General features: G+C 38.2%; 1 protein-coding gene across 1 annotated transcript; it reads left to right on the top strand.

The window, feature by feature from the left end:
- Nucleotides 1-17,029: 17,029 nt before the first annotated feature.
- On the top strand, nucleotides 17,030-18,646 carry LOC111408378. Its single transcript, XM_023038144.1, has 3 exons — nucleotides 17,030-17,143; nucleotides 17,825-18,075; nucleotides 18,139-18,646. The coding sequence occupies exons 1-3, from the start codon at nucleotides 17,030-17,032 to the stop codon at nucleotides 18,644-18,646; spliced, it is 873 nt and encodes a 290-aa protein (XP_022893912.1).
- The last annotated feature ends 471 nt before the right edge of the window (nucleotides 18,647-19,117 follow it).

Consider the following 19,117-nt stretch of genomic DNA (forward strand, 5'->3'; position numbering starts at 1 on the left):
ACAAAGGATTTTCTTTGTGTGTAGAGAAAAATTGTGATAAAAAATTATACGTTTGACGAATTCTTTAAAAACACTTCTGATGTGCAATTTGTATGTCCAATGAAAATCTGCACATAAAATAAGATTGAGAGAACTAATATTTTCTTTACTTTTGCTAGCAAGAATGTAAAATTGTACTTTCTACACATTTTCAAATCCTAATAGTCTATTAATACAAGTCCAAGTGAACTTAACCCGTCTTTTAAAATTAATCAGGTCAAATATTTAATTAATCCAATTAAATAACTCTGGTCAATGAATTGTCCAATTAATTAATTTATGCATATTAATAAGTAACAAAAGAATTTAACTGTCCAACACTTGTCAATCAATTAATTGGTAAATCTCATTCTTTTAGTTTCTTTTTGTGTATGGCCCATTAGGTTCTCTTATCACGATACATAACGATGTTGATTATTATTTTGATTTAATCAAAATCAATAAATCAAAATACCCCTCTAATTTATTGTCAATTCATATCCGTCGTCTCAAATTGACGTCTAGCAATGTGTTAGTGCTCTACGTGTGAAGGGAAAAGTCACTTGATATGACAAAAACAACTTTTTTGTTTACCATGAAACTATAATCCTTTCGTTAACATGATCTAATCAATTATGAGATATGTATATGTGTCAATCTCAACTATCGATCATATCTTTCGTTTCACTATTAAGTTAACATAAAAACTCATTTTCAACTTATGAGTTTACCTTGGCCAATGATTTTGTTATCAACTTAATTGAATGAAACGTAGATAATAATTTTTTACTATCTGAGAGTGACGAATCCTTTATTGATTATTCACAACCTTCGTATGATTATTGACATACCCAAACGATACCATATTAGCTACCTTGGCAGAGCAACATCCAACATCATCAAAGTATAATTGTCCTCATATAAGACACTATGATGACCTCAAATTGAATGACCAATTTCGCTATCAAACATTAAAGATTAACCACTGACATTCAAATAGTTATTCATGTGGGATCTCCAATATTTTGTTCTATAACAAAACATCTACGTGTTTGTTTAAGTTATTACACTTTAACATGTGAGATCGGTTACTTATTTCACAAGTAAGATATGTCACACGTGATGATTTATCTGTAATAATGATATCCATATCTTGTCATTACTTAAGACTGTGGATGATTTAAGATTCAATCATATGTAAGTTATATCTTACAATCACAACTCTCTGTGATTAGCAAATTACCAAAATTTGAATCTACAGATTTGATTATTTTATTTGTTAGAATATTTTTTAAATAATAGATCTGTCATAATTGAAATGCATCAACATTATATTAAAAGTGTGTATGTCCAATATTGATTGGGTTTAGAACATAACACTTACAAACAACTAATCAAAATAACCATAGGGCACCAAAAGGGTACCTTAATTCTGGCTTCTAGACATTTAAACATCGGAGCATTCTTAAGCACATCCAGTTGTTTCGTGCGGGTTCGTCGCTAACAATTAAAAAGGGATCAGACGATTGTGTAAGGGACAAACCTCTTGAGACAAAGTCCCAAAAAGGGGTGTTCTTTATTGACGATATCTTTACAATCGGAAAGTAAAAATAGAATGCCTCTAAGGGGCGCAAGCACACAAGTTATTGAAAGAAGTGTTTAAATCTAAATTAAGAAATTTAAAATTACATGTTCTCTATTCGAGAGTTTTTGATTCGGGATCTTTTGCTCTATGTCTTTTCTTCCTTTTATACTCCCTGGATGATCTCTTTGTGATCAACTGCCTAAAAACTGCTTGATCGTTCTATAACTGCACACTTTCCTCGTAATGGCCAACTTGTCATGGAACTGCCTTTTTTAACTGCTGTCATTACTTTTTGTCGTTCAACCGTTTTCGATTGAATTCCTTGAATCGTGGAACGTGATAGGGCTACTTAATAACTGCTTTGATAACTGCGCTTCTTGATAACCATAACACTTCATGTTTGCTAAGACCTTAGGCGACTCGAAGGTTTGGGCGAGAATAGAGTAACAGCTCTGGGCGACTGCATGGCATTCCATTCGCTCAGATCCTGGGCGACTTGCAAGTTTGGGCGACGGTGTTACCGCGTTCACGGGCCTCCCTATTTGGGCCTTCATCCTGAATTGTCTGATTGGGCTTCATTCTTTGGGCTATCTGATTTGGGGATCCTCCAATTGGGCTTCATTCTTTGGGCCGTTCGATTTGGGCTGAATTTTTATGTGTCAACAATTACCCCCCAATATGGCAGAATTAATACCAATTATTAAATTTTGCCATATTCACTTTTGTGTTTCCAGCAACATTCGAAATTCCCAAGAATTTCAATCATTATTTTCTTCCATAGCTTTGAAAAGGTACGACGTTTTGTAAACCCTTATAACCCCCAAATACGCCATTTCACTGCACCATTAAATCACGCCTCACTTTTTTGCGCTTCTCTCTCACATTTTTACTTTTCATCTCTTTGCTTCCCTGCTACGTAACTCTGAAAAACCCCATTTCGTCCCTAATGGCTACTTCACAATCTCAATCTGGCGACTCCTTTAGTTTTGAAGACTTTCAAAAACGCCTTAATCGTCCATACATAACTCCGAACTTTCTCGCACCTGCCAATGTCGAACTCAGTGAGTTCTACATAGGTCCTTTCTTCAACAATGCAGAGGCAGTCGAAGGCGGTGGGCCAGCTGTTTCCTTGTACTCAAGGCCCTCCATTTCTAAACTCTTTGTTTCTGGGGTCACTTCGTGAAAGAGGTATTCGCACTTGGCCCAAATCTAACGTAGTTTTTCGTAGGTGGCATGGTCGCCTTGTGGACCATGGTCCTACTAAGGCACTTTTTGATAATGCTAGGATTTCTGATTTGGTAGAAATCTCTCTTCAACCCCCTACTTTTGATTCAGCACTTTTTTCGATCTCTTTAAGTTTTTGATCTTCTGAATATAATACCATTGTTTTCCCTCTTGGCCCCATGTCTATTACTTTAAGGGATGTTGGGGCCCTAGTGAATCTACCACCTTTGGGTGATACCATTTTTCCTGGTATCTTAGTTTCTGGTGGTGCCCCAAAGTTTGGTAAAAACCTCACCGAATCTTATTCAAGCCTGCAAACCCTTCATAACCATTCAAGCGCTGAGCCTTCCCATACTGAGCGAATGGCCTTTCTTCTGGTTTGGCTTTGTAAATATGTTTTGTGTGTGCCAAGCATAAAGCCCTCCCTGAGCTATTTACCCATAGCGCACGAATTGGCGCGTGGCAGGCCTCTGAATTTATGTTCTTTCTTTTTGGCTGCCCTTTATAGAGGCATGACTTCTTTTCAAACTCAATTGAAGAATGGTGCATCTCCCACTGGCAGTGGACCTCTTTGGTTTACTCAAATGTGATTGAGATCCTATTTTCCATTGCTTGGTGCTCCATCAATTTCTCGTCCTTCTGCTAACTGCTATGGGCTAGCCATTGAGCCCTTGGCTCCTGTAAATATGTTTAGAAGGGACATTTTTTCATTCTTTTATTCTTTGGATTCAATCCCTTCCTTCTTTCCTTTTTCTCCCTTTTTGACTCCATACTATGTGCATCCTCCCTCCACTATAGACAGCGTGAGCACCTCTCTACTCATTTGGATCCAGTTTTTAACCGGGAGGAAGTTATTTCATGATATTTTGACTGGGACCAATGCCAAGGCAGGGGTAGAAATATATGCTCCCCAATTTTTTGCAACTTGGTTTCCGCCAAACCTGGCCTGTTCCTCCTTGCTATTCAAGGAATTTGATAGACCGCTTCCATATTATTAATAAGGCGGAGGCAGAGGTTATAAATGCTCGCAATCTTCTTTTGACGAGCCATTTTTCATTAGCCCCCTTCAATTCTAGCCGTGCCATCCATTCCCTTTTTGAACAGTTCTGACCGTCAGTGAAGCCAGATTGTTTACAACTGATGCCAATCGTGCCTTTCATTCACTGGACCAGCCGAGCATTTCTTCCCCTCCTCCTGTTTTAGTCACCCCTTTGTCCATCCGGAGTCCTTCTCCTCCTCGTCGTGCTAAACAGTCTGCTCGTCCATCTTTTTTTCTCCTTGCCAAGCCTATTGCAGCCAAAAGTGCCCCGAGCCGCAAATGGCCAGCTTCAGCATCTCCCATTCTGGAGGATGATGTTGATGATGACAATGATAACCCTCTTATCATCAGGAGGAAGGTAATTACATTAGTTTACTCACAAGCATACTTTTCCATACTTGAAACTTTTCTGTGTGCTGATGATTTATTTGGGCTTCTCAGAAAAGTTCAGCCTCTCCTTTAAAGGCTTTGGTATCGGCAGCTCCTGCTCTATCATCTTTCCCTGAGGCTGCTTCATCCAAACCGGCTGATGAAGGGACTACACTTAAAGAGACATCTTCAGTCCCAGAATCTTCATCACAACCAATGGATGAGCCACCTTCTTCCCAGAGCGTCAACCCCCCAAACATTGAAGCAGAAGGTAATTCAGTTTTTTGATGCTTTACCTTTGCTTGTGCTATTGGTTTCTGATTTGTTGCTTTTGAGTTCTGCAGATGCTCCTATGAGTCTGCCCGTTGTGGCAACATCTTCTCGCTTAGACAAGGAGAAGTCCTCGCGAATGGTGGAGCCATAGGTGGCAGACTTGGCTAAGGATATGCCATCTTCCAAGATTATTGATGAGGTAATCTTTGCTTCACTTTTATTTCCATCTTGTTCATTGTAGTGAGAATCTTCAGTATTAGTAATTTTCTTTGCAGGATGTTGATAAAATTGTGCGTTCCATCCAAGACTTGTTTGCTTCCTGGGGGCAAGTCAAGACATCTCGCCCTACTCCATCTGGTCGTCCTGCTACTTCTTCAGAGGAAGATATGAAGTTCCTCAAGCAGTCGATATTTGAGTACGTGTCCTTCATGGATATGGACATTGGTAAGGCTAGTGCTGCCGGACATAAGGATAAACTTGAGCATTTGAATGCGAAGTTGGAGCAAATACTGACACTTCCGTCCCTCAATCTTTCTGCTGATTTTAAAGCGACGTTGAAAGTTATCCATTCCGAGATCCTCTCCTTGCTGGCCAAGAATGTTGAACTGAAGGCCAAAAGTACTCAATATCTTCGCGCCGTATCTGAAAAAGAGTCTTTGTATCAGGAGATCAACAAAGCTGAGGATGAGTTGAAAGAAATCTCTTCCGAAGTCATGATTGAAGACTCTTTGATGGCTAGTTTGGCTGCTCAGATGAAGGAACTTCAAGCCAAAATAGACGACTGCAAGGCAAGAATGGCTGCTAAAAAGCGTAATGCCTCCCAAGAAATTGAGCAAACTAAGTCTTTGGTCGAGCAGTACAAGAAGGTGGAAGTTGATGATGACGTTGTGGCCGAATTGAACATCACTTCCTCTCTGCAGAACGAAGACTGGGGAAAACTTAGGGAAAGAATTCGTTCGGCATGGGGCGGATTGTAATTAAGACATATAATGCCTTAACTTTTTCTTTTTGTAATTTCGCATTTGACTTTCCCTTTGTAACCTTGTATATCATTAATGAACATTTATGTTAACTTCTTGTGCATTTATTTGACGTTTGTCTTTTAATTGCCAATCCTTCAAGGATTCAAATTTTGCACATTTTTTCTTGATATTTCCACCTCTTTTCCCAAGACTTTGGGCTACTTAATTCCATTTACTAGGCAGAATGTGGCTGCTCATATTTTGTCTCTTCATCTCCACCCCCTATAAAGGCACGTATGCTTCACACTTTCCATCTTCCATCTTCATTTTCATTTTCTTCTTCGAAACCAATTTGCTGCCATTGTTTGGCATTCTGACAATCAATCCAAAACCTTCGTCTGTAAAAATGGATTGTTTGGTCCGCCCATTTTACTACTTGTCTTGATGTCACCTTTGGTATGGGAGATATAGGAAATATTTTTTGGCCAGCAGCGAAGTTTTTTCCATCAAAGTTCTTCCCATCGTCTCTTTGTTCTTTACAAGGGGTTCGATGATGGAAGGTAATTTTTAGGATGCTTGCAGGTCACCTTGCTTGCTGAGAGTGCTTCTCATGCCCGCCATTGTAGCGATGCATTTAGGAAGGCGGTGCGAGGCCAGTCCACCCTCTTACTCGGCGATCGACCAGGAGATTAGCTTTCTTTTAATTGTAGCTTGTAGAGCATCTATTATTTGTATCTTGCAACTTTGTAATGAACGTTTGATAATAAAGGAATTTATTTGAACGTATTTCGCTTTGGCCTTTTTATCCCTAATCGTTCAACATGTTTTGATTACACTTTTATCTGTTCACTTTCCCATAAAGAAGAAACATATTTTTTCAAATATTTGCCGTTGATGAATCTCACGTGCTTGGTGCCATCTAAATCTTCCAAATGATATGCTCCATTGGACAACACACTGTTTACTTTGTATGGTCCTTCCCAATTGGGCGACCACTTCCGGTACTTTGGATCCTTGCTATCCAAAGGGAGTATCGTCTTCCAAACTAATTCGCCCAGGCTGAACGACTTGGCTATGACTTTTTTATTATAAAACTTAGCCATTCTCTATTTTTGAACTTGCAATCTATCTAAGACGTCCAACTTTAATTCGTCCAACCCCAATAAATTTTGAACTAGTGATTCGGTATACTCATCATCATTTAACTTATGTTGCAAGCACACTCTAATCGATTGCACGTTAATTTCCATAGGCAAAACAGCCTCCTGTCCATAAGTAAGTTGTAAAGGAGTAATTTTGGTACTTAACCAAGGTGATGTTCTATAAGCCCACAAGGCCTTATTCAGACATTCGTGCCAATTTCTGACATTTTCATCTATCATCTTCCTGATTATATTTTTTAGAATCTTATTAGAAGATTCTGCTTGTCCGTTAGATTGAGCGTAATATGGTGTGAAGTTTACTAATTTAACCACAAACTCGCTCAAAAATTTGTTCACTTGATCCCCATACAAAGATGTTCCGTGATCTACCATCAATGTTTGTGGAATTCTAAACCTATAAATGATGTGATCACGGATAAACTCTATGACATTATTTTGGGTGATCTCTTTCAAAGGTACCGCCTCTATCCACTTGGTGAAATAGTCAGTTGCAACTATAACAAAAGTTTATTGCTTGGACGATGGGAGATAAATCTTCCCTATCAGGTCTATCGCCCAACCCTTGAACGGCCAAGGTTTAATAATAGGTGCCATCTCTCGTGCTGGTGCCCTTTGTATTGGACCATGCTTTTGGCATGCTAAACAACTCTTTGCATACTGAACACATAATTCTCCCATCTTTGGCAAAAAATATCCACTCCTAATAATTAACCATTTCATCCTTTGGCCAGCTTGATGAGCTCCACATATCCCTTCATGCACCTCAGCCATGATCGTCCTGGCTTCTTGCAAACTTACACACTTTAGCAATACACCATCAGAGCGTTTCTTAAACAACTCTTCTTCTATTAGTGTATAATTTAGCAAACACAGCTTCATTTTCCTACTAATCCCTCCATTAGGTTCTTTAAGGAACCTTTAATCTCTGTTCTCCAATCCATTGCATCTCCATCTTGTATGCAGTGAAGTTCAATCCTTCTCGCCTTTCTTTGGGTCACGGGCAATATGGTTCCATACTCACAAGTAGACTTCCAATTCAAAATTTTTGAGTACCCTGAGGCCATTTGGGCCAACTCATTTGCCACGTCGTTATATATCCTATTAACGTATTGAAGTTCTACTTGGTCGAATTCTTCTAACAATTCTTGGGCGATCTCATATTGACTTATAATGGAATCACTTTGGCATTTAAAATCACCAATCAATTGGTGAATTACCAATTGAGAATCGTCCCTAACGATCACATTTTTTACTCCCATTTCTATCATTAGTTCTAGGCCTACGATTAAGGCTTCATATTCGCCCTGATTGTTGGTGCACATCCTGTCTAAAGTGAACGCGAACTTATAGCAAATCCCTAAAGGATTAATCAATGCTACTCCTACTCCTGCACCTTTAGAGGTTTTTAACCATTGAAATACAACACCCAAGGTTTTAGCTTGAACGAATTGATTTCTAATTCAATTTCTTCGGGCATGTCAATGCATGGATGATCGGCTAGAAAGTTAGCCAAAACAATATATTGTATCTCAAATTCTGATAAAGCTAATGTCCAAAGGCCTACCCTTTGGTGTAAAATAGGGCGCGAAAACATATACTTAGCTAAATTTACTTTAGAAATTAAATAAACGGTTACGGGCCGTAAATAAGCCCTCAATTTTGTACATGTGAAATATAATGCAAGACATAATTTTTTGATAGCAGAGTAATTACATTCACATTTTGTTAACCGTCTACTTAAGTAGTAAATTGCCCTTTTTTCACCAAATTGGTCTTCCTGTGCGACCATTCCAGCTATTGATTCTTTCTCAGTCGATACGTACACTTTCATTGGCCGTCCTTGGATTGGTGACACCAACACTGGTGGACTTGATAAATATGTCTTCAGGCTTTCAAAAGCCTTTTGGTGTTCTTCTCTCCAGACGAATTCGTCCTGATTTTTCAGCTTTAAGAGCGGCGAAAAGACTTTAGTTCGCCCTGCACAGTTAGAAATAAAACGTCTTAAAAAGTTTACTTGGCCTAGAAACCTTTGTAATTCTTTTTTGTTGTTAGGTGGTTTGGCCTCTAAAATGGCCTTCGCTTTATTTTTATCAAGATCAATCCCTCTTTTATATACCAAGAAATCAAGAAAGTTCCCTGCATTAACACCAAATGCACATTTCAAGGGATTCAACTTTAGCTTATATTGCTTCATTCGCTCAAACGAACATCTTAACTGTTCGAAATGGTCCTCTTCTTTAATGGATTTGACCACTATGTCATCTACATACACTTCAACAAACTTGCCTATCATATCATGAAAGATTAAATTCATTGCCCTTTGATAAGTTGCTCCTGCATTTTTTAGACCGAAAGGCATGACCACCCATTCAAAACATCCTAGAGACCCAGGGCATCTAAAGGCAGTTTTGTGTATGTCTTCTTCAGCTATATAAATTTGATTGTATCCTGAATGCCCATCCATGAAAGAATACATGACGTGTCCGGCAGTTGAGTCTACTAAAGAATCCACCGTGGACATTGGATACTCATCTTTGGGTGTAGCTATGTTTAAATTCCTAAAGTCTATGCACACCATTAGTTTACCATTCTTTTTTAGTACTGGCACGATATTGGACAACCATTCGACATATCTGACTGTTCTAATAAAGCCTGCTTTCAATAATCGCTCTATCTCTTTCTTAATTACAGGGAGTACATTAGGAGCAAAACGTCTAGGAGGCTACCTATGAGGTTTAAAATTAGGCTTAGTTGGTAACCTATGTTCCACCAAGTCTATCTAAACCAGGCATTTGTTCATATTCCCAAGCAAAACAATCTTTATACTCCTTTAGTAAAGCGATTAATTTATCACTAACCTCTTGATCGAGCATCTGGCTAATGAATGTTGGACGATCTTCTCCTTCATTGTCAATATTTACTTTGATCAGAGGGTCTTGTGCTTGAGCGTATCCAGGTTTGATGATCCGCATCACTTCGTCATCCAGTTCCCTTGTAAGTACTTCTTCTTCTAAACAGTCCACCTTGTTGACTTCTCGGCCAATACTTTGTTCTAACTCAAATACTGCTAATTTGTCTTTCAGCGCTGTCTCTTCTTTCGCCTTGTCATTGCATTCCTTATTGAAAGCCATTAATTTGGCTTTGAAGGCCTGAATATTGGTCGTTTGCTCTTGTTGCTTAGAACTCATTCAAGACTCCTTAATTATTCTTTTGCCAATTACTGGGTCTTCTAGGGCCACTATATTTGGTCTCATCTGTCTGAACATTTCAGTGAGTACGTCCACTGAAAATGGCTCTTCGCTTTGCGCGACAACTTAGGTTTCTTCCCCATCTTGTACTACCCTGACAGGTCTATAGTTTCCTTCGTACATGAACTTTTCCACCGAGTTTGCTTATGCGACAAAAGGCCTATGATCGGCCTGTACCACCTCTGCTTCGCCCTTGTTATTCCAAAAAAATCAGGCATTGATGGAGCGATGAGGGTATACAGCGACTTCCGTGTATCCAATCTCTTCCTAGTAACACATTGTAACTAGTAGGACCATCTATTACAAAGAAGACTGTGGTCCTAGTAGTTGTCCCTATAGTTATGTCCAATGGCATAACTCCCTTAGTTGAAGTTGCTCCTCCATTGAAACTCGTAAGGATGACTTCTGTTGGAATCATGTCACCCTCTGTCTTTGCAAATTTCCTCATCATCCTAGATGGAATGGTGTTTATGATTGCTCCATTGTCAACAAGCACTTTTGCCATAGGGATGCCGTTAACTAGAGCTTTAACGTACAATGGTCTCAAGTGTTTAGTCAATTTCATGGCTGGCCATTTAAAAATAACATTTTCGACAGCCTCTATTTCTACTTCCTGCTTGTCGAATTATCCCCCTGTGATAGTCGACGTGCAGCATATCGTGCTGAGCCTCTGTCTCCTGAATTTCCTCCTTACTATTTTCTAATGCTTCCTCATCAGTTACCCAACCTGTGGGAGGGGGCATTATTCTTGGAGGTGATCCATACTTTTCAGAGTGAGGCACTCTCTTCTTCCTTTTGGGCATCCCGTACAGTACGTAGAAATCAAAAGGACGCCCAGATGGTTCTCCCAACAAGTCTACTTCGCGAACTCCCTCTCGATGTAGTTGCTTCAACAGAGTATTGTGCGATACTCCTCTCCTTCTTCTTTCTGCTTCTAGGTCGATTTTTTCTTCGATGTCTGTCATCCCGTCATCTTCTTCATCAATGTAAGCCTCTCTAGAAGTCTGGCCTTCTTCACATTCCAGCACGCAAGCCTCTCCTTCGTTGTCCTTCCTTTCTTCTTCTTCTTTTTCTTTATTCTTGAATTCATTGGCCAGTAAGTAATTATTAGCCACGACAGGAGGTAATGTACCGAACTAGATAGCAAGGGACTGATCTGGATCTTCTCCTTCCCTTCTGTCTCGCTCAAACTTTGATCTCCTAGAAGAAGTTTCTGGCAGTTCTTTCATTGATTAATCTGTTCCGGTCTCTTCACTATCTTTGAGAACATTTTAATTGGCTACCTTGAGTAGTTTAGGTGCTTTAGGATGTGGCACTCCCTGTTGCTGCCTCATCATTCGTCCATAATTTCGTTGGAAATGCCTTTGTTGGGTTCTAGTCATCTCATCGAAGGGTATTGCCCTTCCTGCATTATACTGGAACGAATGCCATACATTTGGCCGGCGAGGTTGCGGCCTGAATGTTCTCCCATTATCTACTGGCCTGAATTGCCTCTCAAAAGGCGGTCCTCTATAGAATGATGTACCTCGTCCTCTACCAGGCTGAGTGTTTGGGAAGAAAGTAGGGCGATGGGGATGTTGCCATATCCCTGGTTTCTTCGTGTTCCCACTCACTTCTCTTTTACATCTTGCACACAAGATGTCTTCGTCCTTTTTTGGCTCTTTCCCCTTGATTCGTTCAAAAACACTGGGATGTGGTCCAAGGTCCTCTTCTCCATCATCTATGACCAACTTGAATTTTGGCAACTTGTTTTTGAAACCAGACGTCAACATGTTCATTCCAAGTGGCTGTGGAAAAGAATTTTCATCCACTGCCATCTTCTTCTTATCGTCGAGCGTAATTCGTCCTGATTCAATGGCATCCTGCAATATATTGCGAAAAACCAAGCAATTGTTAGTCAAATGTGACCATGCATTATGTCACTTACAATATTTTTTACCCTTAATTTGTTCAGGGTTTGGCAATTTATACTTATCGCTCAGTTTTATCTGCTTATCCCTATATAATTTATCAAATATAAGGTCAGCTTTGGTTACATCGAACAAGAACGTTCTAGCCTTTATGTTTCCATCTTTCATGGGCTCATCTTTGCCCGATGGTCTAGACTTAGCCATTATAGGACAAGTATACGTGTCTCCTTTGACCAATTCGGCCAAACACATTTCGGCTTGATCGTATGACTCGTCGCTGATGGTATGAACGTCAAAATTTGGGTCTTTGTAGTAAGTCCCTTTACTAGAATTTTTCATCTGCTCTTCTTCTCTTATCAGTCGTTCATACCTAATCACATTCGTACTCAACTGGAAAAGGTCAGGAAATTCCTTGTCTTGGAATTTCTTTTTTAAATCAAAGCTTAAACAGCCCTGAGCGATTTTGACAAATTCTTTTTCGGCCAGAGGTACAAAACACTTGCTTCTTGCTGTCTTGAACCTTTGGAGAAAACTTTCTGCCCATTCGTTTGGCATTTGACGTAGATTCGCTAAATCAGCCAAAGTGACTTCAGACTCAGTTTTATAAACCTGAGCGTGGAATAATTGTTCCAATTGTTGCCAGGTTTGAACAGAGTTCGCTGGCAAGTTGATGAACCAGGAGAAAGCTACTCCTGTTAATGAACTAGGGAAAAGCCTCATTTTATGGTAATCAATTACATCGCCACTTTGCAATGTGAATCGCCCTATGTGTTCTAGAGTAGACACCTCTCCTAAACCGGTAAACAGTGAGAATTCTGGCACTTTATATCCTCTAGGCCATGGATATGCTTGGTCTACCCAATCAGGATATGGCTTTGTGTAAGTCGGCCTAATGACAAGACGCACCCCAAAAGCCATCTGGTCTACGATTTCCATAATCTGATTCCTCAACATGACGTTGGGGTCATATGGTCATATGGAATTCCTACAGGTTGGTTAACCGGTTGATTTGCATGAGGCCTGATGTTTGGTCCTTGATTGGCAACAAAGTTACCATGATTAGGGCCATTATCATTAGCCTAAACATCTACTCCCTCATTAACACGTGGGGTATTCTGTTCATTGTTTAGGATATTATCTCTTATGTTTGGATTACCCCCAAGTTAGGTGTACCACTACCATTGTTCTGATTTGACACTGCACCACCCCCTTGGTTTGAAGTAGAGGGACCAGAAAGTGGTTCTATCCCTTGATTCGGATTTAGGACTGAGGGATTATGTCCCACAATTGTCCTAATTTGAAAGTGACTTGCAAGAGGCATAACCGGTTGACATATTTGGTCTACTAACTTATTCATTATTTCGTTCAAAGTGTTTAGTTGTTTGGCCATGTTGTCATAATGTGCATTCCCATTTGGGTAAATCTTTCCATATTATGAATATTTCGAAGATTTACCTGTTCAACGACATCTTGTGTGAGTTCTCCAAGTAGTGCACGCATGGTTCGAGGACTCAACTCTGTCATTGGTTCGTAACGACTGTTACTGCTCTGATTCTGTCCATCTGTTCGTGGAGACGCATGCTGCTCCTCATATCGCTCGATCACAGACTGGACTCCTCCCTGACTTGCTGCTTCCTTATCGGATCTCTGAGGCATATTGTTTCACCTTTTGTATTTTCAACACCAAACACCACTGTCCCACTGGGCGTGCCAAATTGTTTCGCGCGGGTTCGTCGCTAACAATTAAAAAGGGATCAGACGATTGTGTAAGGGACAAACCTCTTGAGACAAAGTCTCAAAAAGGGGTGTTCTTTATTGGCGATGTCTTTACAATCGGAAAGTAAAAACAGAATGCCTCCAAGGAGCGCAAGCACACGAGTTACTGAAAGAAGTGTTTAAATCTAAACTAAGAAATTTAAAATTACATGTTCTCTGTTCGAGAGTTTTTGATTCGGGATCTTTTGCTCTATGTCTTTTCTTCCTTTTATACTCCCTGGATGATCTCTTTGTGATCAATCGCCTAAAAACTGTTTGATCGTTCTATAACTGTCCACTTTCCTCGTAATGGCCAACTTGTCATGGAACTACCTTTTTTAACTGCTGCCATTACTTTTTGTCGTTCAACCGTTTTTGATCGAATTCCTTGAATCGTGGAACGTGATAGGACTGCTTAATAACTGCTTTGATAACTGCACTTCTTGATAACCATAATACTTCATGTTTGCTAAGACCTTGGACGACTCGAAGGTTTGGGCGAGAATAGAGTAGCAGCTCTGGAAGACTGCATGGCATTTCATTCGCTCAGATCTTGGGCGACTTGTAAGCTTGGACGATGGTGTTACCGCGTTCACGGGCCTCTCTATTTGGGCCTTCATCCTGAATTGTCTGATTGGGCTTCATTCTTTGGGCTATCTAATTTGGGGATCCTCCAATTGGACTTCATTCCTTGGGCCGTTTAATTTGGACTGAATTTTTATGTGTCAACACCAGTATTATCATAAGCCCGGGGATTTAGTGTTAATTACAGTGCTGACTAAAATTATAAAAGGCAAGCCAACAAGTCCAAAATGAATGAATGCCAACCTGACTTTGCAGCCTCGCATGAACACCTGCTCAAGTTGTGAAACCTTCTTATCCTGTAACGAAATTGAACAAAGTTAACCACTGGTGGGAGCCAAGCATAACGATGAAAGGCATGTATTTTAACAAACTAATAATGAAATCAGAAACTTTACCTTTTTCATATCGAATTTAAGTGGCTGATTCAGAGAGGCATCCAGACTTGCATCAATCGTTGCCCGTAACAATTATAGGAAGTCTCTCCTATTTGACTAAGAGAGTGATTGAACAAATCTTCCAATAATGCCTTCACAATATTAAAAAATATAGCACTTCATTTTTCTCTCTTTTTAATCTATGATATTCCCAAAGGTTCTGAATATATTCATTCATCTTAGATATATTATTGCTATGAAAAATTATTGGATTTCCATTTTTAAATTGTTGTTCCATGTTAATCACGGTGTGAATTAAAAATTGAGATTAGAGGACTATTTTCGAGTTACGAATTACTAACCAACCAAACAATATACCCTTTTAAGGGTTTAAAGAATATAATTTACTTTAATTTTCTTTCATTATCTTGGTTGTTACATATAATTTTCTCTCGCAATGATCTTGATCGATCAGGGCTCGTAATAGACAAAGGTTTCCACAGTGATGGACTTTAAGAAGGGCACATATTAAGAGGTTCCATAACTATGTAGGCCTTGTGAGTACAGATTACTTCTTTGGCAAAGGCTACTCATAAGATAGTTTTTAATAATAAAGTATTAATTTCAGGACACATTTTCCTAAAACCCAAAATATAAATATAAATATAAATATAAATAAATAGAATAAACTGGCAACATTTAGTGGGTAAAATTCAAATTTTATAAAACTAGAATACACCAAGGACATAATAGACTTAACTATTCTTGAGTGCGAGTGTTGGCTGCTCTTGTAGAGGGGTACTTTTCAAATTGGTTGAGTCAAGGAACAAGTTTTGCACTTTGACTAATTTATTTATTTATTTTCATTTATCACATTGGCCTCTTGTGTTGAAAAAGACAATTGTGCCCTTATTATGTTCCATAATTACAAGAACATGTTAATTCTTTGAGAGACAATAATACCCTTAAAAGTTTAAATAAATTCAATCACTTCTCCATGTAAATTTCAAAATCAATTTTGTTTATCAGTTTCTTCAACACAATTAAAAAGAAACTTCCTCTTCCATCTGCCAGAACACTGAAAACCTCACAAAATTATCAAAGGTTCAACAAAAAAATATTACTCATAGTCAGCACTCGAAATTTGTAAGTGTAAATACGTATTTTTAATTTCGTTTTAGTTAAATTAGTATACTGTTTGAATCTTTAAATCTTATTTCGACAAAGGCAGATGCATTATTACAGTATTAAACACAGATGTATTATTTGTTTAGCAAAAAAGAAGAAAGAAATTCATCTGTATTCATATTATTTCAGGAGGAAAAAAATTCCAGCTGGCCCGGACGTATGAGCCATCCTTTTTTTTTTAATTTTTTTGTTATTTATTTATTTTTTTAATGTTTAAGATTTTATAATTTATTTGTTCATATTTAATGCAATTTATTAAAGTAAATATTAATGAATATTTAATACTAATTGAAATAAATATTTTTGAAACAATTAAAATAATCAATGAATTATTATAAGTATAAAATTAAATTAAATATGAAATGAACAATTTAAAAAATTATATATTAATTCCTTATGTTTAATCTATTATCTAATATTTTTAATTTGTGGCAGATATGACACCAGCATGTGTCCCAATTTGTTTTTTCGGTGAATATCAGAAGAATGAAAATGCTCACTAGGAATGGAAGTGGACGAGTAAAGGAGATGGGGTTAAAGTAATTTTTATAACAAGGAGTACATCGTTTACAGAAATGTACCATGATATACAAAACATGCTTAACATCGATCCCTCTCAATATGATATGGAATTGGGATTTTTGTTTCATAAGCATTCAACCATTTCGATTCCACCTACGAAAGTTACTTCTGAAGTGGAGATGAAGCATCTAATTAAATTGAACCAAGACCAAAAGTCGACTCCTATTTGCGTAATTTTATTACGGAAGAATGTCACCGAGGGTGAACATTAAGTTTTCGATGAAGAGAATTGTAATGTAAATGACGTTTGTGATACAATTCAGATTGTTCATGAAGACGATGTGGTTATTCCCGAGACCACTACTACTCACCATGATCACACTGCTAGGCACAGAATTCCATCGACAGTTGAAGACAACAAGAATGAAAATACATTTACAAATGAGGATTTGATTGCTTTATCCTGTAGGATACATGAGTCGGGTGGGAGCTCACAGGCCAGACTGAGTACACGGTCCTCTAATTGTTCATGTGTGATTCCCGATGATGAAGATATGTATGTCGAGCAACTGTTCGAATCAAAGAAAGAATTGCAAGAAGCTGTGCACCAGATTGCTTTAAGGCATAACTTCAAGTTTAAAGTGAAGAAATCAAACAAGTTGACTTACACAATTATCTGCGTTGATGGCAGTTGCCATTGGCGTTTGCGAGCAACGAAGATGGACATGAATGAGTTCTTTGTAGTTTGTAAGTATGCACGGGAACACACTTGCGAAGTGGGTATTAGTCGAAATGATCATCGGCATGCCTAATCATGGTTCATTGGTCGAGAAATAATGCACAAGTTCCAGGACCCGCGAATGATCCACCTTCGAACATCATTAATGACATTCGACGAGATTACGGTGTGGTCATGAGCTATCAGAAGGTTGGAAAGGCCAAAGAATGTGCATTGGAGGACTTGATGGGTTCGACCGAGGAAAGTCATGCTAAATTAGCCAGGTATTTCATTGTTTAGGTGTTTATAAATTTGTTATTTTAATTGTTAATTATTTTATTTCAATTGTTTACGTAATTACGTAATTCAATTATTTATTTAGTATGTAATTAATATAGAATTGAATAGTTTATTTTTCTGTTCATTTCAGATTGAATAGATTATCTAAATTATGATTATTGTTTATTTACATTGGTCAGATATTGCTATAACATGGGAAAAATTAATACTGGATCGGTATTTTTTATTGAGAAGGATGACGATAATCGCTTCAAGTATTTCTTTATGGCCCTTAGACAATGCGTTCGAGGATTTCTAAAAGCAATGCGACCCCTAATCCTAGTCGACGGTACAACCCTTAAGGCGAGATACGGGGGCAAGTTGATTATTGCAACATGTCAAGATGCCAACATCCAAATTTACCCTCTTGCGTTTGGTATAGACGATGGAGAAAATGATCTAGCGATGAGTTGGTTTTTCACGAAGTTGAGGGAAGTAATTGGGAATGTCAAAAACCTTGCATTCGTAATCGATCGAGGGAAGTTAATAATAAATGGTATCGCCGAAGTCTTCCCTGAGGCACATCATGGGTATTGTATGTACCATATACAGGGAAACCTGAAGACCGGGCATCGAGGCAAAGGCATCGTTGCGTTATTTAGGAGAGCTGCAAAGGTTTATAGTTTTGGAGAGTTTGAGAAGTTCATGGTCGAAATAGACAGTAAATCGCATGTTGCATGGAAGTATCTAACAGGGATGGGGATCGAACATTGGGCACAATCACATTTCCTAGAACGTCGATACAACATGATGACGTCGAACAATGCAGAGTCGCTTAGCGCTTTATTCAAGAAAGATCGAGAGTTACCAATTCTCGCAATGATTGAGAACATTCGTGACAAGCTACAACAGTGGTTTCATGATAGACGTGAAGAATCACAGAGTTGTACAAGTATGCTAACCTCAGTTCAGGAAGATAAACTCTTCAAGACTCTAGATGTGGCGAGAAAGGTATATGTAGAATCACTGGATCAGTTTCGCTTCTCCGTGAGATGTGCACGTAATTTCGGATATATCGTGGATTTGAATGATAACACGTGCGCGTATAAACAGTTTCAGTTGGAGAGTTTTCCGTGTACACATGCAGTGAAAGTGGCTATGCATAGAGGATTTCCACCACACACCTTATGCAGTCCGTATTACATGACTGATTATTGGAAAGCAGCGTATGCGGAGATAATATTTCCTGTACCAAACAAAGTCGAGTGGGAAGTTCCCGACCATATTCTCCCACTTAATAACTTGTTGCCACCAGCAGTCGGACCACATACTCCTGAACATACACATACGTCTAGAATACCATTTACCAGAGAGTTTCTCCAGCATCGTAAGTGTGGTGCAATAGGGCATACTAGAAGATATTGTATAAGTTAGATTCATCTGCATGACAATGTAACAGATGTGTAATTTTATATTTATTAATAACTATTGGCAATGTAATTATTTATAATATTGACGTTAATTATTTATGCATATTATTTGTGTTAATTATTAGATTTAGTTTGTTATTTAAACATTTCATTCATTAGTTTCATTTGTTACTCACATTATTTATGCATATTATTTATGTTAATTATTAGATTTAGTTTGTTATTTAAACATTTCATTCATTAGTTTCATTTGTTACCTACATTATTTATACATATTATTTATGTTAATTATTTGAAATCCGAGTATTCGAATTTTTTTTAGACACAATGCGTTCTCCACAATACACACAAACAAACACATAAATTGTAAAATAAATAATTAAATATTACGTAAATAATCAACAGTTTACAATTATTTTGTAATTACAAATGAATGAATGAAATGTACAATATTTAAATAAACGTAAAAATATGT

The sequence above is a fragment of the Olea europaea genome, chromosome 13 (genome assembly GCF_002742605.1).
Source record: "Olea europaea var. sylvestris chromosome 13, O_europaea_v1, whole genome shotgun sequence".
Lineage (NCBI taxonomy): Eukaryota > Viridiplantae > Streptophyta > Magnoliopsida > Lamiales > Oleaceae > Olea > Olea europaea.

What these genes read in the sequence shown, in the direction of transcription:
- LOC111408378 (XM_023038144.1), top strand. Translation starts at nt 17,030, where the DNA reads ATGGTTCATTGGTCGAGAAATAATGCACAAGTTCCAGGACCCGCGAAT. An exon ending in TGGTCATGAGCTATCAGAAG is followed by an intron (nt 17,144 to 17,824) that starts GTTGGAAAGGCC and finishes TACCATATACAG; the next exon opens with GGAAACCTGAAGACCGGGCA. An exon ending in TTATTCAAGAAAGATCGAGA is followed by an intron (nt 18,076 to 18,138) that starts GTTACCAATTCT and finishes GTTTCATGATAG; the next exon opens with ACGTGAAGAATCACAGAGTT.